Here is a 22,363-nt window from a genome sequence, read left to right as displayed (position 1 = left end):
ATTCCAGTCACTCCATGTAAGATTTGTGCTGGACAAAGCGGAGGCGGGGACAGGTTTTTCTCCGGGTACTCCAGTTTTTCCTGTCATCTTTCATTCCAGCAAAACTCTCCACTATAATTTCATTTCATCTGTCAGTCATTAATCATTGCGCCAGAGGAGTGCAATAGGCTTTGGCAGCTCGCACAATTCCTATCCTCACCGCAAGATGGGGCTTCATTCATTCCATCCCTGACCCGGTCACTAACTGGAAAACAGGTTGTAGGTTTTCAATGACTGAAATATGTATTATCACGTAAACCGAGTGAGTTAGGAGCACACAACTGTGAGCTTGCATTCGGGAAATAGTGGTTTCGAACCACACTGTTGGCTGCACTTACAAGTAAAAATGACTAAGAATGTAATCATTACAAGTATTTTGATTGCTTTTACTCAATTAACTTCCTTACTCTGATTTTGGACATATAATACAGTGGGAATGGAATCTTTTACTTTTTTTAAAGAAATTAAAAAATAATCACTACAACCACCCTCTTCTCCTAAGAACTGCGATTATTGCCCTATAATACTCAGTTGCTATCATCAGTCACTTTAGTGGACCTTCAAGTACAAAGTCTTTTTCTTCAAGATTTTTCTTACCCTCTTATTTTTTTTTATGAAATTAGTGTTCAGTAGGCTTTGTTGTATGGCAATCCCCGAATGAGAATAACACTGTATGTTAGGTTAATTGCCCAAGTAAGACCACCAAAGGTTATCGGATTATTGGGAAACCACAAGAAACTTATGGCAGTGCCTAAATGAGGCATATTAGGAAAGATAAGGAGTGATGTAGTTTGCCATTGCAGCACAGTTAACAGGTTCACGGTTGAAGAAAACCTCCATATCATTGAAGAGGCAGAGCAAATTGGTCATCGTATTGTGGGAAGAAAGTGCGATGATTTTGAGTTGCAGTACGGTATATGATTAGGAGGAAGTAAAGCTCGACTTGCGCAAACAGTAACCGCGGTGTATTTTACAGACAAAAAAAAAGCTGTTTCTAGAAAATCTAAAACTATATAAGTTATGCGAATATGTGACTGAAAAGTTAGTTTGGATGTGTGGCCATGAGTGAAATGTGTTGATTGAAAGCTAAATTATGTGTTATAAGGCTAGCCGAGAATGTCTCGTATATTTTTGAAATTACTTAGTTTTTGTTCTAATTTTATATATATAAAGCTTTGCACATCATTTCCCAACCCATTATGAAGAAGAGTTGATGAATTTCCATAGAATTTTTTATCTGTTTACACGAAATTGGTAATGCAGACCAGATGCCAATGTATTTTGAAATGCTACTGGAGTATAGGCAGCTAATGAAGCTTACAATGCGAGGATGTTATAGTATTATTTCTAAATACTAAATAGGCACACATCAGTATCCTTGCTGAAGTTTCTTTGTGGTCCTGGGAGCTACAGCACACACTTCTGGGACCACTAGATCACTAGTCTGTGGGCTTCTCAGCTTTCTCCTCACCAAGCGAGTTGGCTGTGCAGTTCGGGGTGCGCAGTTGTGAACTTGCATTTGGGAGATTGCGGGTTTGAACCCCGCTGCCGGCAGTCATGAAGATGTTTTTTTCGTGGTTTCCCATTTTCGCACCAGGCAAAGGGTGGGGCTGTACATTAATCGAGGCCACGGCAGATTCCTTCGCGCACTCAGACAAAATTTAGTTTCAGGGGTTATTTGATGGTGAGGATTATTCACACATACAGAGTGTAACAATAAGGTGGGGTCAAACTTTCAGGACAGTCCTCACACACAGAAGAAAATATGGTTACTGGTCTGGAAATGCTTTATTTCCATGGTAGAATTCATTTTCAACCACTATAATCATTAAAAAACACATAGGAACAGTGGATAATGAAATGTTTGAAATGCCATCCATTAGCATTGATACATACACCAACCCACTATCATATTGAATCCTGGATGTGCTGTTTATTGTTCCCCCTGCTCACACAACCTGTCATTCTGATTCTTAGCTTCTATGGGCTGATTGCAGAAACGATGACTAGCTTTAAACCTTGGACAACGTCTGCCTAAACAACGTATAAATCGAGCACGATCTTCCATTGCAGAAACAATGTTCAGCCGGTGTTTAACTAGGCATCGTTTAAAGTTTCAATATTGGTTTGAAAATGGAGATAGAAGTATCTTATCGCAACCAATAAAATTCGTCGGTGTGCGCACCGAATGCCAGTCAGCTGTTGTCTTCCTGCACATTACTCAAATATGGCTAAGCATGAGCATGACTTGCCCACAGATAAGAATATTGCTTTCGGTGGAAATTAAATCTCATAATATTATCGACACTAAAGCGACACGCCAACGTACGGGAAAGTGTAGCTTTGATTACAGCGTTATGGTGAGTGTAATCTAGTCGTAAATAGCTTCGACGAAGGGAAGATGAAACAATAGTAATGTGTTGTACAGGCCATTTAGATGCAGATCGTAGGTTCGAAACGCATCATCGGCAGCCCTGAAGATTGTTTTCCGTAGTTCCCCTATTTTTACACCAGGCAAATACTAGGGCTGTTATTATGGCCACGGCTGTTCTTCCCCAGTCCTCTTTAAACAATCACTACCATATGCCTTTTCCTATCTCAAAGTTGATGAAAGCTTATCTGAATGATTGCGATGATTATATATATAAACCACATACAACCTACTTTTTAGTTTTCACTATTATGTGTGCTTACTTGCCAGTAAATGTAAGTGAATCACTCCCAGTTGATGTACGTGACAGCCCTCTGATAATTGGAACAAGTAATTCTGACATGTACATAGTCGAAGTGTCCTGTAATTCCATGGAAATTACCTCGTATAATAAAATACATAGGATGTCAAGAACTGTATTCCTGTTGGCAGTTACCGGACTGTCCCTTTGTCAGTCTCAAGAAACAAGTCTCTTGAAAAGCTTAAAAATTATTTTAAGCTATACCTCCCCGTACCTTACAAATCAATTGCTGCGATTTAGCAGCGGGCGACCCACAGAGAGGCTGTCGGGCTAAACTTTCTTGATATAGATGTTGATTCCCATAGGGAATCTGAAATATTTGTTCCGAATGAGTAAATTTATAATACCAATATAAATGGTCCGTTATTGGACATTATAAATTTTCCAGCTAACTCATTCCTGGTTGCCAGCGTTTCGCCCTCATGTGCTAGGCTGGGCTCATCAGTTGGTACCTAGCACACTTACCAAGACGCTGGCTAGTGCATACCGGGGAGGCCACTGCGTAGGCTAATTGTAGCCACCGGCAGTGCCAATGCACTATGAGATACTTTGTCTCATTATCAAAAATTGATGCCTGCTTGGCCATCAGATGATATAGATGTTGATTCCCATAGGGAATCTGAAATATTTGTTCCGAATGAGTAAATTTATAATACCAATATAAATGGTCCGTTATTGGACATTATAAATTTTCCAGCTAACTCATTCCTGGTTGCCAGCGTTTCGCCCTCATGTGCTAGGCTGGGCTCATCAGTTGGTACCTAGCACACTTACCAAGACGCTGGCTAGTGCATACCGGGGAGGCCACTGCGTAGGCTAATTGTAGCCACCGGCAGTGCCAATGCACTATGAGATACTTTGTCTCATTATCAAAAATTGATGCCTGCTTGGCCATCAGATGATATAGATGTTGATTCCCATAGGGAATCTGAAATATTTGTTCCGAATGAGTAAATTTATAATACCAATATAAATGGTCCGTTATTGGACATTATAAATTTTCCAGCTAACTCATTCCTGGTTGCCAGCGTTTCGCCCTCATGTGCTAGGCTGGGCTCATCAGTTGGTACCTAGCACACTTACCAAGACGCTGGCTAGTGCATACCGGGGAGGCCACTGCGTAGGCTAATTGTAGCCACCGGCAGTGCCAATGCACTATGAGATACTTTGTCTCATTATCAAAAATTGATGCCTGCTTGGCCATCAGATGATATAGATGTTGATTCCCATAGGGAATCTGAAATATTTGTTCCGAATGAGTAAATTTATAATACCAATATAAATGGTCCGTTATTGGACATTATAAATTTTCCAGCTAACTCATTCCTGGTTGCCAGCGTTTCGCCCTCATGTGCTAGGCTGGGCTCATCAGTTGGTACCTAGCACACTTACCAAGACGCTGGCTAGTGCATACCGGGGAGGCCACTGCGTAGGCTAATTGTAGCCACCGGCAGTGCCAATGCACTATGAGATACTTTGTCTCATTATCAAAAATTGATGCCTGCTTGGCCATCAGATGATATAGATGTTGATTCCCATAGGGAATCTGAAATATTTGTTCCGAATGAGTAAATTTATAATACCAATATAAATGGTCCGTTATTGGACATTATAAATTTTCCAGCTAACTCATTCCTGGTTGCCAGCGTTTCGCCCTCATGTGCTAGGCTGGGCTCATCAGTTGGTACCTAGCACACTTACCAAGACGCTGGCTAGTGCATACCGGGGAGGCATTGGCACTGCCGGTGGCTACAATTAGCCTACGCAGTGGCCTCCCCGGTATGCACTAGCCAGCGTCTTGGTAAGTGTGCTAGGTACCAACTGATGAGCCCAGCCTAGCACATGAGGGCGAAACGCTGGCAACCAGGAATGAGTTAGCTGGAAAATTTATAATGTCCAATAACGGACCATTTATATTGGTATTATAAATTTACTCATTCGGAACAAATATTTCAGATTCCCTATGGGAATCAACATCTATATCATCTGATGGCCAAGCAGGCATCAATTTTTGATAATGAGACAAAGTATCTCATAGTGCATTGGCACTGCCGGTGGCTACAATTAGCCTACGCAGTGGCCTCCCCGGTATGCACTAGCCAGCGTCTTGGTAAGTGTGCTAGGTACCAACTGATGAGCCCAGCCTAGCACATGAGGGCGAAACGCTGGCAACCAGGAATGAGTTAGCTGGAAAATTTATAATGTCCAATAACGGACCATTTATATTGGTATTCTAAACTTTCTTCCCGGAATCGTTTCAGCATGATAATACAAATTCCATATTTCATGGTACATAACCTCTGATTGTGATTCACTCCTCATTTTAGGTTAAACAGTGTTCTCGGTAGTGTTTAAACATGGCCAGTTGAACATCGGTTTTAGCCAGTGTCTAAGTGATAAATAACGTCTCTGCATTGCGGCAGTCATACTTAGGCATTGTTTAACCGTAGACATCGTCTAAACACCGTTTTTGCAATCGGCCCTATGTCTTTGATGTTCATAACTATCTGCTAATAGTCTCTGTGTATATGTACAGTATGTGACTCTCTCCAGGAAACCATAACTTAAGTCAGAACATTTCATTTTTTGTTTATTTTATGTTTTGATAGGGGGTAAATTTGCAATCATTTTTGTGAACATCAGAAGTTTCTAGCTTACAAATTAGTTACTTTATGAACTTTGAAGTTATAAGACAGCATCATTTATATTATTTCAGTAGTATAGATCCCTTTTGATCGTGACAAATGAGCATTCAAAAGAAGGCGAATAGACACTAGCAGTGATGAATTGCACTCTCATTTCATAAATATCGATAATTTATTTAAAATAAGAGTTTAAAAAATTGTACGAATTGTGCGATTTGCAAATATTGTTGTAGTAGGAAAATATGCACCATCATTGCTGTCCACTTCACATTTTGGCCGCTGAGGCACCTGTTTTATGTCAAAATGTGCTGTAATTAACAGTTAAGAAAAGAATGATAGTAAAACCAAAATTTACTTCCGGAACATTCATCGGTATAATAATGCACTTGCCTGGCTGAATGGCTTAGATGGTTGAGGTGCTGGCCTTCTGACCCCAACTTGGCAGGTTCGATCCTGGCTTAGTCTGGTGGTATTTGAAGGTGCTCAAATACGTCAGCCTCGTGTCGGTAGATTTATCAGCACGTAAAAACTCCTGCAGGACAAAATTCCGGCACCTCGGTGTCTCCGAAAACTGTAGAAGTAGAAGCAATTATTATTGATGATGCACTTGCATTTGCTTCTGTTCAAGTGGATACCATAAATGTTCAAAAATCAAAGATTGCATTAAGTGGTAAGAAAGACTGCCTAATATTGTACTGATTTGTATATTCCTTAGTTTACCAGTAGTTCACCAGGAAGCTACTCCACCACATACTTTATGAACATGCAAGATTTCTCACATGGGTCCCCTAGTTTATTGAATTTCAAGAAAATCTATTGGAAAATGGGGTATAGTACTCTGATAATATATCAGGATTTAAGAAAATCTGACTCTTTCACTAGATAAAGGAGTTGAGCGTTGCATATTAAAACAATTGGATAAATATTCAGGAGTATTATTCTTCATTTACTCTCTTTTTCCTCTGAGGAAATTGTCATACTTCTAACAGTAGTAGAGTGCCTCTGGTATTTCATATTAGCACCATTAGGGAAAGAGTTACAGATATCTACAACCATCTTTTCTCGCTCCATATCTCCGCCAGTTGTAACGGATAACATCAGTCACGTTTGATTCCCTTGCCTCACAGCGCTATGTCCGGGCTCTTTAGTTAAAATTACCAGGTATAAAATATACAGCCCTTTAAATTATGTCTATAATTGTAAACATGAACTATCTTGATGCACAAGGTGGTTATTTCATATTTTGGTAAAACAAGACAATGCAGGAACTTTATTGAAGGAACCATACCTTAAGTCGCCAATGTTAAATTCCCATTGCGGCTAAGGACACCACGTACTCTTACATGATGAAAAAATCGATTTTTTGATAATGGCACCATAAAATTCTTCATTCTTTTCTGAATCCAAATATATATAGTTTGTTGGGGTTTAGACATCTAAAAATACCTTAAATTCGTTTTTTCTAAATAAGCGTCCCAAGCGTCTTTGACTTTAAATGTCATCAGTGTACTGTTGGTTATCATTAAACATAACACAGAAGGTCCCTTGTTTAGCATCTTGAAAAATGCATGAATTCCTTGGTTGGTAATCCTGGCTTACATTTTGGCACTCAGAATCCTAATGTAAGTTTGAACCATTGTATTTGGGGATGAGCACCAAAAAATGTTCTCGTTGGGCATGATACTCTCAAGATGAGTGTTTTAGATGCAGTAATCTGTTTCAATGGAGTTGTAACAGCTGGAATGTATGTATTGAAGAACTTGGGGATAAAATGTGGACCTAACATGAAAAATAGTGTCCTCACTGTTGACAAGGTGGAGAGCACGAGATGCCGAAAAGTATGCTGAACAGATCACCAAAGAGGCCAGGATGAGATATAGGAATATAAATAGGAAGAGGGAAGAATCAGAACTGGAGAAAGATCATGATTTTGCAGTTGGGATGTTCTAAAATACAGGTAACTCTCTGAAAAATATACTTTTAACTTTGCCAGCTGTTTCCCATTAATACTCATGTTTCGTGTTTAGGTACCAATAACTATGAAACCATTTAAGATAGAGGGCTAATTTTTTGTACATTAACTTGCCTAATGGAGTACTTGAACGTTAACCTATTTTCATTTCCTGGATTGGGAAGAGAAAAATTGATAAATGTTTTTGAATAAATTTGAAAAGAAAGCGTTCGGAATTTTTTTCTTGCATTCTGTCCCAGTAATAATGAAACAAAGTGGTTACTCATCTGCCAACGTCTATTCCCTGTATGTGAACAAAATTTGAGAGTATTTGAATTAAAAAAACAACTGAGAAATGTGTACCTGAAGTAACTTATACAAAAAAATGTGTCTGTCCAAATTTTTATTCATTTCACACATCCTATAAAAGAAAAGTAGTACTACATGGTCATAAACAGCTCAGAATATACTGCTTTTTATATGTTACAAGAATCATAGCTGTACCATTAGCACAAAACCCAGAAAATACTTATTAAAGTGATGCCAAAAAATCTACTTTTTCATCGTGTAAGAGTACGTGGTGGTTTTGTTGGACTGCACGGCCTGTTCCCAAAGTTCTTTTGAAGATTTTTTCTGTATGGTGACGTCACTATCACTGCTTTCATCATGGCTAACAGATGGCGTTCAAATCTAAAAATCAGTATTTCTCGCCCTGTTAACATTTTTCTTTCGTAGTGTAAAGTTTTGTCACACAATTTAAGGTATGGTATACTGGATAGCATCACACACTTATTAATAATTTTTATATTAATTTTACAAAAACAAGTTGCAGTCTTTTGAATCTCAGATTTATGGTCTGATATTTTTACAAATGTGTCTTCAGATGTTCAGAAGTCACTGCCTATGCATTGTATATGAACTTAAAGAAATGTGTGTATTTATATATAAGTGAAGCTGCTCAGCTGATTTTAGCTTATGGTTATTATGTTCAAAATAGTTTCGTTCTGTTGTAGGCGAAAGAAGAGTCGCTGCAGAGAGAACTACACACTACACGACTTGCCCTGATCCAACAAGTGTGCCACCACTGTAATCATAACACTGCTGATAGGCCTGATGATGTGGTAAGTGGTTGGACAGTATCTGCATGCAGATTGATTCTCACAAAAATACTTGTTGGCTTGTTTGGAATGTGACCAAGTAACATGCAAGTACTGTAGATGAAGGGAAAAATATATAGTTCTCTTTAATTTTGAAGGCAATATTTAGTTTTCTACGGTTTCCCATTTTCACACCAGGTACCTTAATTAATGCCACAGCCGCTTCCTTCCCACTCCTAGGCGTTACCTATCCCATCGTCACCATAAGACTTCGCTGTGTCGGTGCGACTTAAAGCAAATCTAAGCCAATGTGAATTCTTCTAAACACACAGAGGAATAGTACCATTGTCTTTTAATACTCTTTACATGACGGTTCTGTGCGAGAATGAGCATTTATACTTAGAACTTGCCATTGAAGATTCGTTGTAATGGATTGCCCAGGATTGAAGGTTTAGTATGTCAAGTGTCCTGGCCTTCTTATAATTATTTTTCGTAATGTTTAATGTCAGTTTAATATAAACAATTTTTGTGCAGTATTTCAATATCCTCTTGCATTAATGGACGTCATTTGTTGCAGTATTATCTCCATAGAAAATCATGTACGTTTGTCTAAACTGAGGACATCATTTAGCAGACAAACCAAAATTATTACTAAAAATAAGAAAAATTAAGAGGTCCAGGCACAGAATCTTGAGATGATGATTAACAAAGGATTGTCACTGTTTTTGGCTGCTCTCTTCAGTTCATTACTCTTGAAACCCATCCTGCTCTTTATGAATTTATTTCTTGGTCTTCCTCTTCCTTTCTTCCCCAGTATCTTTCCTTCAGTTATCTCTTCCAAAAACTAGCTGTCTTAACATGTGTCCTACGAACGTAATATTCCTCTTTTCAACTTCTTTCAAGAGTCCTCTCTTTTCCTTCACTAACCTTGAAGATATGTATATTGGTTTTCTTTTCTGTCCAACTTGTTTTGGTCATCTTGCTCGAGATCCACATTTCTGCAGCTTCCGGTTGTCCCCTTTCCCCATAATCTCTCGTCATCGTTTAATGAAGCGCTTCATGCAAATGATTTTCTGATTTTGATATCCAAGTGTCTACATGTTGAACTTTGTGGTACACAGATGGAAATTTTGAGTTCACTTGCTATTAGGGAAAAATTGTAGGACTAGAAAAGTGTCTGAAGACATGTAACCCTCTTATCAACTGTACAATATCTGGGTGGAATTTTTGTGTGTTTATTGTCAATAAACCACTACTTCTGTCAGAATCCTCAATAAGTTTTGTGTACTGGAACCTTGATTATCCGTTCCCTGAAACTACGTTTTCCCGGATTATTTGTTCAAATTACGTGGTTCCGTGAGCATCCTAATCAAATCACGTTGTAAAAATCCTGCATTAACTGTTCATCGAAGAAACGATTTCCCGGATCAACAGTCCATAAATTTCCGTCTCAACAATGCTAAATCGTCGATAAAGCATTTTTCACAAAACTGTATCTCGCGAAAGGACTGCTATGGCATACTTATGGATCTTGGTGTTAACGCCACGTTATTGCGATAAATTAAACCAAGTACTGTACAGGAAAAGCGATCGGCGGTGAACTTGCGTAAGGGACCGTCTTAGCATCGCATTCGGGTGGTATTGTTTAGAAAATCCTCGCAAATCATAAAGCAAAGAGTGGCCACAATTGGATGGAGTCAGGGTGCATTTCGACAGCTCTACTTGAAAACGGAATGAGTTTCGTCAGATGTTCGTAGCCTACTAGTAAAATGTCCACATTATGTCAAGGGTTAAATTTTTCTTCTTTCTTTGATTTTGGCCATCTTAAGGACCACGGAAAGTAACCCTGTGCATTAACCTTAATCCTTCTTTTCTTGACTTCCAATAGTTCTTCATCCTTTCACTTTGCTGTTTCCTCCTCTCTTGTGTCCAGATGTTATTACCTTTCCTCTTTTCCTTCTCCTGGAAATCATTGAAATTTTGTATCAGTCTTCTGAAAGTTGTTCTCTCTTGTATTCCATTGTCTGTTATTCCAATCTGTCATATCCTTTTTTTACTCGTTGGATCCACTGGTTGCTATTCTTGCTCTTATAAATATGGTTAAGCATCCGTTTTGTCAATCTACTGTTATCCATCCTCATTATGTGACCAAAAAATTTTAATTCCTCTTTCTGATTGTGTCTATCATCCTTCACTTTCTTCATCCTTGTATTGATCTTTATTCCTTCTATGTCTAAACTCTCCTTCCTTAGTTTTTAATGGTCCCCAAATTTTCCTCTATTTTCCTTTCTTTTTTCTCTATCTCTTCTATTTCACCAGTTTCCATAGAGAACATGCATTCTTTGGCATACAGACTCTCTGGTTTGATTACTGTGTTGTAGTGTTTGATTTTAGTTTTCCTTGAGAGATTCTTCTTATTGTAGGTATCTTCAGTGAGTTGGTATGCTAGTTCCAGTTTTCTTGCTCTGATCTGTTTGCTTCATTATAGAGTCCATTAACTTAAATTATTTCACCTAGGTATTTAAAGTTATTAACCTTGTTGATTTTCCCGTACTCTGTTTTTAGCGCTGTAGGTGAATCCCTAATATTTGACATGAATTTAGTCTTCTCAAAAGATATCTGAAGTCCAACTTTTCCTGCTATTTCTTTCAGAAGGTTGATTTGCTCTAAGGCAGTCTCTATACTTCCAGGGAGGATTGCTATGTCATCAGCAAAGGCCAAACAGTTTACACCAACCCCTTTGTGCTTTGAACCTAATCTTTTCATGATGGAGTAACCTTTCTGTAAGTCTTTCTTCCCATACTCTTATTACCTTTTCCAGGGCGATATTCAAAAGAATCGGGGAAAGCCTATCTCCCTGCCTGACACCGGTTTTAATTTCAAATTTATCTTGATCTCTCCCATAAATTTCACTCTGGACTTTGTTTCAGTCAGAGTTTGGCTAATTATATTGATTGATTTTTGTGTCAACTCCAAATTCCTCTGAAATGTTTGGTAGCAAAATTCTGTCTACTGAATCGTTCGCTTTTTTGAAGTCCCTTCTCTGTAACCCTGTCTTATATTATAGTTTACAGGTTTAGAATCTGTTCTGCACTTTATCTGCCTTTTCTGAACCCACCTTGGTATTCTCCAATTTGTTTGTCTATTATTGGTTCAGTTCTATTATGAAGAGCTCTTGACAGTATTTTAAATGTAACTGCTACTAGGGAGATTCATCTGTAATTGTTCACATCTGTTTTGTCACCGTTCTTATATAATGGGTGCATCAGTGGGTTCCTCCAATCATCAGGAATTTTCTCCATTCGCCATATTTCTTGTATTATGTTTGTCAGTTCCTGTCTTGCTTGACTGACTGCTTCTTTCTACAGTTCTGCAACAATCAAATCTTCCCCTGCAGTCTTATTGTTTTTCAGACTTTGGATTATGTCATATTTCGTTCTCACTGGTGGGTCTGAGGGGCTAGCTTTTGTTTGTGGTTGACTGAATTCTAATCTTTCTTCAGGTTCTTTGTAGTTCAGTAGTTTTTCAAAATAACATCCCAAAATTTCACAATTGTCCTTGTTTAGTTCAACTTTTCCATTTTCATCTTTAAAACAGAGACTGGGTGGTTGATATTTAGTTGTTTCCTCTTTGAATGTCTTGTAAAAATTTCTTGTAGAAATTTCTTGTAAAAATTTCAGTAGAAGGCTCCAACTCCTTTTTGCTTGCTGTTCTGGGTTCTCCAGAATCCTTAGGTCCAGTTGCACGGCATACTGCCGTGGTGGATTGATGTTTCTGATTACCACCTGGAGTAGTTATTTTGTAACTTTGCATCGTGCATAGGTTACTTGACTTTCTTGGACGGTTTGCAAGATTAAAACTACGGTTGTGAGCCGTTGAGTTTATTTCTCAGCCGCACCTCACATGGTGTACAGACGCTGACCACAACACCGCTCGCTGCGAGAATAAACATGTCTGGATTTAAGTTTTAAAGGCAGTTCTTCCACCTCCTGTGCTGTTGAGATTTGTTGTCCTCCTTCGCCATTGGAGCTGTTGACTCCTTCATTTGATGGATTTTAGTGACATTTCCTTCACTAAGGGCCATCAGCTTCCTAAAGGAGCTCATCCGCTCGAAGCAGTTGTCTCCCTTAGGGTGTCAGATTATTTTCTGCCGCCCAGCACTTGACGTTGAGTTGCTGGCAGTACGGTCTACTCCATTACCATAGCAGGGTATCCTGGCCAGAATTTTGATCAAATGTTTATATTTTTACTTTTTTTCGATTGTATCACCAAACAGGTTTTCGGCTCTTCCCTCGGGGCACTGTATTCAGGCAGGAGTCAAAACTGCTCCTTCACACAAATTTAGTATTTTAATATTATCTTATACGATTATGTTATCAAGACCAAAACAGATGGTGCACCCTACATACATAGAGCCATGCGATGTGTATGGATTGCCTATTACTGCTTTGGTCCTAATATATGACTGGGAATTTTACGCTTTTGTGTTATGTCATACAAACCGCAGTTGTTTTATCTACGCACATTACATGTAAAAAGTCTGTTTCATTTTCCCACTTGTAATGACTTGTGCAGCAAACGCACTTTCCAGCTGAGCTCAAGGTGAGGAATAATCGTAATTTCTGAAGTTTTGATGATATTTTTTCTGTTTCTAATTTTATTGTGATTAGTGATGGGCATAATTGAAGATAATGTATTCAAGAAATTTTGAGGATCGTTACTTACATTCAAAACCATATTCTCGAGTTCAACATAACCTTTTAAAGTCGATGTAGGCCTAATTTACGCGTTACAAGATTTCCAGAAACTGATTACGAACAGTATACTGTTACCAAATTACAATGAAATATTAAGAAAATAAGTGATTTTGTCATCATGTTGGGCGCTTTCATATCTAATGTGCTTCATTTTATTAGATTATAGAATTTAAAAACTACTTGTGGTCAATTGTTGTTTGGCTTGGCATATTAAGATTTTTGGCTGATCAAAGTTGCTGAACTGAAAGAACTTTTCACAGGAAACTAACGAGATCTTAACTCGCATACTGGTAATTGTTTGAAGCCGATCCCGCCGTCTAACTTGCCTGCCTCTCACCCAGAGAGCCCGGATTCTATATCCGGCCAGGTCAGGCATTTTTATCTGGATATGAGGGCTGGTTCCAAGTCCACTCAGACTCTGTGATTACCTTTGAGGAGCTATCTAATGGTGAGATGGCAACCCCGATCTAGAGAGCCAAGAATTCGTCGCACTGACCATGCGTCACCTCATAATCTGCAGGCCTTCGGGCTGAGCAGTGGTCGTTTGGTAGGCGAAGGACCATTAGAACTGTACTTTGGTTTAGGAATGTTTGTAAGATTATAATTATACATATTTCATTCTTGTGATGTTTAGTCAAATTGTTGATGGTTTTCATTCATTCCCGGATTTTCAGTTTCCCATGTTGTAAGTTTTTTTTTTTTTTTTTTTCCCCCGTGGTCCCTCCAAAAACGGAGAATCGAGTTTCCACTGTACTGTATCTAGGTAAGTGCAACCCTATGTAACAGAGGGAAAGTTGTGCTGAAGTTCGATTTAAACTGGTGTGTGCTTTTCTTTTCCTCATTTGATCATTCACATCCGTATGTGTAGTTATAGTGAGTAAACCCTAAATGTTGCAGGGGTCGTTACCAGAGTCTATGTGCAGTGGTGAGCAGCCTTCGGCAGGAGAGTCATTACCGTCTGATGTATCTTGGGAGGCGGTGGAGGAGCGGGAAGCAGGCCCAACGTTGTGGGTGCCTGATCATGCTGTGAATCGTTGTATGGGTTGTGACACAGAATTCTGGCTTGGCCGGCGCAAGCACCACTGCAGGTAAGTTGCCTCTTTCTCCCTTCATTGGGATGGGGAGGGGGGAAATACCATACGTACTCCTTTAAAAGACCCCCCTCTTTTTTTTTTCAGATTTTTAAAGCTGGAAAATTTTGAAGAGTATTGCATGCTTATTTTCCATTTAGTCCATTTACACTTCTAATATACTTGAAAATACATTGAGACAATTAATTTATTATTCTGCTTGAAAAATGCTAGTATAAATCATTACATATCTTCTGAAGTGATAAATCTACCACACTTCGGGTAACCGTGCCACATACAGTAAATTCGATGCGAATGTTTAGAGCTGGAATATTTGAATTAAAATTATTTCTCGTTTTAAAATTTTATGTGTTTCTTAGACAGTATATTTACATGTTATAGTTCATTCATCTTATCTCCGTCTCGCTTCCTTTGCCGTTATCACCTCTTGCATTAACATTTTCTTATAGTACACCATCTTCTGATCCATGTAATGCACATAATAATCCATGTTATTTTTAAAGATGGTGTATGGTTTCTGGCATAATCCTTTCCCATCCTGAACTATTCACTTGCACACAGTTTCAGTGGACAGTTGTTTACTTTCCACATCTCATCTGGTTTTCATTTGCCACCAGCCTGCAGTAATCCCATCTTGTGTTATCTCTGAACAATTCGTTAAAGGGCCCCATTTACGCACAGGCTTCGTTTAAGGTAAGTCTGTGCAATCCAGTCTCTTCAGATATGCCTGTGCATGTATGGCCATAAAGTCGCCCAACATTCTGGCATTCCTTGATTTCAGCAGGTGACTTTACGACTAAAGTTCTCTTTTTCAGAATCAATATCAGTCTATCACTACTGATCTGCATTTAAGGCAGTCACCCAGTTGGCGGATTCCCTATCTTGTTTTCCTAGCCTTTTCTTGAATGATTGCAAAGAAATTAGAAATTAGTTAAAGATCTTCCTTGATAAGTTATTCCAATCCCTAAATCCCCTTCCTATAAACGAATATTTGCTCCAATTTTGTCCTCTTGTAATCCAACTTATCTTCATACTTTTCTATTTTTAAAGATATCACTCAAACTTATTAGTCTACTAATGTCACAGACACTTATATGCTCTCTCCTTTACATCCTTACTACAACCCTTAAATACCATCATAACCATGTGAAGAGTTCTGTACCCTTTATTTATTATCCCATTTATGTGATTACCCCAATGAATATCTTTCCTTATATTAACACCTAGGTACTTACAATGATCCCCAAAAGGAACTTTCACCCCATCTATGTGGTAATTAAAATTGAGAGGATTTTTCCTATTTGTGAAACTTACAACTTGACCTTTAACCCCGTTTATCATCATACCCGTTTCTACTGTCCATCTCACAAATATCAAGGTCAATTTGCAGTTTCTAGCAATCTTGTAACTTATTACTCTATACAGAATAACATCATCCGCAAAAAGCCTTATTTTTTATTCCACTTCTTTAACCCATATCATTTAAAACATTGAGGTCCAATAATAGTGCCTTGAGGAATTCTTCTCTTCATTATCACAAGCTTCATCTACTCTAATTTTCTGAGATCTATTTTGTAGAAATATAGCCAACCATTCAGTCACTCTTTTGTCCAGTCTAATTGCACTCATTTGTGCCAGTAGTCTCCCATGATCTACCCTATCAAATGCCTTAGATCGGTCAATCGCGATACAGTCCATTTGACCTCCTGAATCCAAGATACGTGCTATATCTTGCTGGAATCCTACAAGTTGAGCTTCAGTGGAGTAAACTTTCCTAAACCTGAACTGCCTTCTATCAAACCAATTATTAATTTTGCAAACATATCTAATATAATCAGAAAGGATGCTTTCCCAAAGCTTACATGCAATGCATGTCAAACTGACTGGCCTGGAATTTTCAGCTTTATGTCTATCACCCTTTCCTTTATACATAGGGTCTACTATAGCAACTCTCCATTCATTTGGTATAGCTCCTTCAAGCAAACAATAATCAAATAAGTAATTCAGATATGATACTCTATCCCAACCCATTGTCTTAACTATATCCCCCAAAATCTTATCAATTCCAGCTGCTTTTCTAGTTTTCAACTTTTGTATCTTATTGTAAATGTTATCATAGGTAAATGTTAATACTTCTGTAGTATTAGCCACCTCCCCTGTCTGGAAAGTATCCTTGTAACCAACAATCTTTACATACTGCTGACTGAATACTTATGCCTTTTGGGGATCTTCACATACACACTCCCCTTGTTCATTAACTCGCTCAGCACCAAGCTCACCAATCGATGTTTTAAAATTAGAGCGCTGGCAGTGCCAAACATGTCGATTGACGTTTAAGTGCATATGCTCAAATAGTTGATTGTAGCTCCCAGAAATGTCACCGAAAATACAGTCCAACATTCACAAATTCAAAATGAAGGATCACTGTATCAATCGATAAACATACGAACCACGTTTCTTAGTAAAGTAACTTCCTGTTTACACCTGAACACATGCTATCTTCACTTGTTGAGTAACTGCATGTTTGTTCTAAATTAGTGTCTTTGCGCTCTTGTAAAATGGCCTGTAAATCGTACAAAAGTGCAGATTCATTGCAGGAAAGCAATATACGGGGTATGTTAGCAGTGTATGCTGATTGTGAGTCGGAAAATGATTTAGTGCCTTGTGTGGAGGAAAGTGATAGCGATTCATCTGATGAAGTCACGAGTGCTAAACCTGATGAGGTAGGTCCAGTAATATTTAACTATTTATTTTCGGAGGATATATCTGGTGTTGATTCAGATGACTGTTCAGATATGAATTAACCTGGACACACGCCCAATTATTTGAAGAACACCGGTATGAGTAAATTACCTAGTAATGAATCTTGCATGGCATGCTTCATGTTAATTTTCACGCCGGCATTTCTGTAATTTCTCTTAAACTAACCGATATGCGGGGGAAAAAATTTGAGCACAGTAGAAAGACCATTTACCAAATACTGTAAGTATGATAATTGGAGGCCTGTTGCTGTGGATGAGGTCAGAAATTTTTTAGACGCTGGAGGATGACCAGTATCATAAAAAAGCCTAAGTTAGAAATATACTGGACAACAAACATGTTTGCTACTCCTGTATTCAATGAAGTTATGCTTAGAAATCACTTTCAGCTCATTTTAAACATTACTGAATGCAACGTACAATTTTCATGCTATTATGTATGCTACTTTCATTTTAAATGTACTTTTATTTGTAACTATGTCAAACCAGTTCACCTCCCTTAGAAATGTCTGGCACAGGGCATTTAAATCTCCTCAGAATGCTTGGCAGTGAATGTGTTAATGATTCCTGGAATGTCCTTCTTGGAACCTGTTTCTGCCTTAAAGTACCTGTACATACCCTTCCATTTTTTACTAATATTTGTACGACTGTCAATTATGCTTGCCATGATGTTATCGTTAGCTGACTTCCTAGCTAGATTTAATTTCATAGTAAGTCCCTTCAATTTCTCCTTATTTCCACAGTCATTCCTAACTATTTCTTTCCAGCCTGCACCTCCTCCTTAGTTTCCTTACCTCTCTGTTTTCACATTCCTCAACAGTTACTTTAAACCCATCCCAGTGTCTGTTTAAATGGCAGCAGAAATTGAAATGTAACATATGAATGTGAAACTGGAAGCAGTTGATTACATTTGACTTGCTTATTTATACTTTCAAAATCAAATTGGGATGTCTGATGGCATTCCATTGACCTTAGATGTTATTCTCATCTGTTTAGATCATTACCTTGTTGTTGGGAAATTAAAATAAATGTGCAGAGATAGCGATAGTGAATTCCAGATCCTTGTAATTTCGACCTGTAGCGATAAAGTAGGTAGTTGATCATGGGGTGGAATCAATTCTCTCATGACCATGGTTTCATTCAGGGTATTTGGTTTTACTATCCAAAGGAGCTTGCAATTTTACTCATCCATCCTTAAAATGCTATTCTAATTCGTAGGCTCAAATTTTAGCTCACATAGCAAATGCAGAACTGTTATCTTCCCTTGAGCAACCAATTTTTGCTGTTGCAATCTTCTCTTGCTACTAGTTTTCAGGCACAACAAAATAGGAAGCCCAAACAATTTCATATTAACTATCTACTTAATTTCAAGTCTTTATAACTTTACCAAGGATCCAAAGTTTACAATCATAAACAGAGCAGCCCAGTGTGTATCCAGCTGCCTTTGTCAGCTTCTTGGCAAATCGTTAGGCCTAAGTGTGAGTGTATGTGGACAGCTGCATACTTCTGACTTACCTCTGAGACATATCTGTGCAGATAAGTATCACAGAAATCTGTACGTGTTTGGCAGTGGACTAGTAGAGATAATTTCACTATTTTGTTTAGGAGGGTCCAGAATGCAGCCCCGTTTAAAAATATTTTACTCGTTAAAAAATTAGATGTGGGAGAGGTCTAACATGTGAGTAAATACATGTTATTGTTAATAATAGTTGATCATAAATGTAATGAATAAATGCTAATGATTTGTGCTATTGTACAGCTGCACCACTAACTACAAATTGAGAAATACACAAAGTAACCTATTAGTTATTTCTACTAACTAACAACCACCACCACCACCCCTGTTGTTGGGTAGACCAGAGCTAGTGTTCCTTTTTCTGAATGTGAAGACCGGGTTGTAATTACCCATCCTTTAAAAGAAAAAGAAAAATCCCATAAGAAGAGACTAATATATCCCTTCTGAGAGCTGGTATTTTGCTTGTAATTCTAGTTCTGAAAAGGACTGTTCTGAATGATTCGGTGCCTCACCCAGAATCCATGACATTGACTCAACAAGCTTTGTGAAGTAAGCATTCTGTGTGGAGAATTACAAGGTGTCTTGCAAACAAGAATGAAAGGGAAGCCAGGTTATCCTTGCTTGTACATATTCTATGTTCTGGAGTTCAAGCAGTCAGTTCAAAAGTGTCCCCAAGAATTCAACTGCTGGTAGAGATAGGTGAGTGGTCTGATTAGAATTATATTTCCTTATCTGGTTAGGACTGTATCAAATTAACTCAGAGATTGCTGTGATGTGAGGAATGACATCCTGTTAATAAACTTAGATCATCTGAACGTGATAGTGCCACTACGTGAGCACTGTTTTCAAACAAAATAGTGTTCACTTGTGGCTTGTAATCTACTACCAGCCTATGTGACAAACTGAAAGCAGTTTTGTCAGTGATCAGGTTATTCCAAGTTGTGTGAATAATCAGGAGCTCTTTGACAGCACATACCTGTCAACTTTCCCGATTTAGGCGGGTGACTCCCGATTTTAGCTTTTTTTTTAAATTGGCGAACTTCAAACATTTGTTTTCAGCCCTGCTATTTCAGCTTTGTACATCAGTAGCCAGAAGTCCTTCGTTCATTCGCCGCTTTCAAATGAAATATCGTCATTCATTAATACGAGAAATGCGCACGAATGTGCGTTGTTTATTGAAACCTGTGTATCGCGACGCATATATCGACTATCAGTCTCTCGTTCTCCCGTGCTTTGTTCATGTTCATTCACATCAGTCTAATCGATTCTAGAGACTAGTCGCTAGATATGGAGTTTTTTAGTAATTTAATGACCTAATTTCAAAGATACTGACTAATGACTTTTCCAGAGATTTCAGGAGCCATTTGGAGACAGTTCTGGCAAATTTTAATTTATTACTTGATAAAAATAGCATTGTGCTTCGCATAATCGCACGGGTACGTGATGTAATATATTCATCTATGCATTTGCTAAGTAATGGCATCTAAGAGCATGACTGATTCACACGTGTGGCGCATGAGTTCACACTATTTTCAGATGGCATATCAGACACCGATCATCTTACATACTTCCTATGAGGGAATAGAGATGTGTAATTTTTAGCCTTGTAGCCTTGTAGAGCAACAGTCGGGTTTTGGGACAATAAGTAATATATGCCATAGTTCTCCTGTATTGTGTAAGTCACATAGAATTAGCAGTTTTGACCAATTGTATCTCCTGATTTTCATATCGAAATCTCCTGATTTTTGGTTTTGTGAAGTTGGCAGGTGTGCAACATTTTTAGTTCAGAAGACTGTCATTTTTTGTGATCTTTAACAGACTATACTGTCATGTACACCCAGGGAAATTGATGTACCAGCGTTCTTTTTTTTTTTTTTTTTTTCATATATACTCTGGTATGTGTTTTCATGTATATAGTAGTCTTCTACAGTTTGTCTTCTACAGTTTAAATTCTTCTTGAAACCTCTGTCTAGTTTCCCCCAGGCTACCAGGTAGACATCACAAATTATTACTTTCCTGGTTCCAGATACGGATTCATTTTTGACGTAGAATGTTCTCCCTCATTTTATTAATGAAGAGGAAAAAACAGTATATAAAAAGATAATCTGTCATATCCATCATTGTCAGACATTTATTTGGCATGTGCATGATTATGTTTTTGTCAACCATTTATTGAGCATTCCACACTGAACTGGGGCTTTGAAATATACAGATACTGGTTTAATGTCTTCATGTTTTGAGGTTTCATTTTTGTTGGATAGAGTTCCCAGGATATGGATATACAGGTGCTGTATAATACATTGTGGCGATATGAAAGTGGTGGTGGTGGTGATTATTGTTTGAAGAGGAAGTACAACTAGGCAACCATCCTCTATATAACACTAATCAGAAAGAAAAAATGGAAGGGATCCAGCACTTCGAAAAATGAAGGTATTGGGCAAAGAAAGGCAAGGGCCATGAAGGGTGTGAAAATGAAATGCTCCCTTCTAGGCCTCGAGTGCTCTAAAACCGTTGGTGTCGAAAAAGAACAAGAGTTGAGCAAGGGAGGTCAGATAAGGTAGATGAAAGTGAGGAGCCTGGCACAAGTAAGTGGAAGCAATGTCAGGACGCAGCAGCTAAGGGCCCAGTGGTCGAACCCATGCTCCCTAGTTGATTGCCCCTGGGGCCCCTTTTAGTCACCTCGTACGACAGGTAGGGGATACCGTGGGAGTTATTCTACTGACCCCACCCGCAGGGGGAGGTGATATGAAAACCCCAAACTTTAAATAATATGGCACACTCATTTCTTCATGCCAACATGAAATTGATGATGATGATGCTTGTTGTTTAAAGAGGCCTAACATCGAGGTCATCGGCCCAACATGAAATTGCCGTCTATTATTCGAAGTCTGATTGGCATGATAATTCAGTGCTTTCTATCCCAAAACTTCTTTATACACAGCATTGGATATCCTTCACCAGGGTTTGTGCCGAGGTAGCCAGTCTGACCCGGGAACAGAAACACCCTTTACATTGGCAGAGATACATGGCATATACAATATACAGGGTGGCCGGAAAAAACGTGAACCGAGTATATGATAAGAGTGTTGGTCATACTAAATAGGTAATTTCAAAAAATTACGTTGATATCTTGCGCCGTTGCCGTTGTATCAGCTGCTGAAGTTAACCAATCGGATCGCTTCGCGGGCAAATTCAAGTGAGCTTTACAAGGGGCTGTTGCTAAATCGCACGTGGCTTGGTCAGGCTCGAGAACCATGCCGAGAAATGAGCATCAAACACCAACACACCGTGGGTGTCTGCCATTACCACCATAATGAGCTTGCTATGGGCCGAGCCTATCAGCAGGGAGGTCCTTGTTCAAGTCCCTCCCCAGGAGAAGTTTGTTTCTTCTATTGGCGCTCTTAAGCCACATGCAGATTTAGCAACACCGCCTCGAAAAGCAATGTGATTGGCTAATTTCAGCAGCTGATAAAATGACAACGGCACGAGATATCTACTTACTTTTTCCAATTATTTATCAGTATGACCCTCTATAAAGCTCACATACCTGGTTCACGCTGTTTCCCACCACTCTATATGAATAAATCCTGGGAACAAACAAGCAAGTCATACACCCATTAATGGTCTTGGCCTGCCAAAAGGGCTAATGGCCAGGCAAATGACCTGCAGATATTGAAGTGTCACGTGATCTGTGTGACTTATCTTTGGCAGTATTGGTTTTACAATGCTTGGTAAAGCTAAAGGTTCCACCTATTCAATACATTATCATAAAGGTC

General features: G+C 38.6%; 1 protein-coding gene across 7 annotated transcripts in view; it reads left to right on the top strand.

The window, feature by feature from the left end:
• The window catches only part of LOC136885883 (myotubularin-related protein 3), a 339,670-nt gene that overhangs the window by 298,156 nt on the left and 19,151 nt on the right, over positions 1–22,363 (top strand). For 5 of the 7 annotated variants that reach the window (XM_067158568.2, XM_067158567.2, XM_067158565.2 and 2 more), the window contains 2 exons: positions 8,381–8,488; positions 14,119–14,309. In XM_067158568.2, the coding sequence (XP_067014669.2) occupies positions 8,381–8,488; positions 14,119–14,309 (299 nt within the window). Of the gene's footprint in view, positions 1–8,380; positions 8,489–14,118; positions 14,310–19,061; positions 19,287–22,363 lie in introns of all 7 variants that reach the window. The other 2 variants (XR_010861633.2, XR_010861634.2) reach the window with 1 other exon arrangement.

This window comes from Anabrus simplex, chromosome X, assembly GCF_040414725.1.
Source record: "Anabrus simplex isolate iqAnaSimp1 chromosome X, ASM4041472v1, whole genome shotgun sequence".
NCBI classification, from domain to species: domain Eukaryota; kingdom Metazoa; phylum Arthropoda; class Insecta; order Orthoptera; family Tettigoniidae; genus Anabrus; species Anabrus simplex.
Note: the sequence above shows the minus strand (reverse complement) of the source record. Positions and strands in the feature narration are given on the sequence as shown.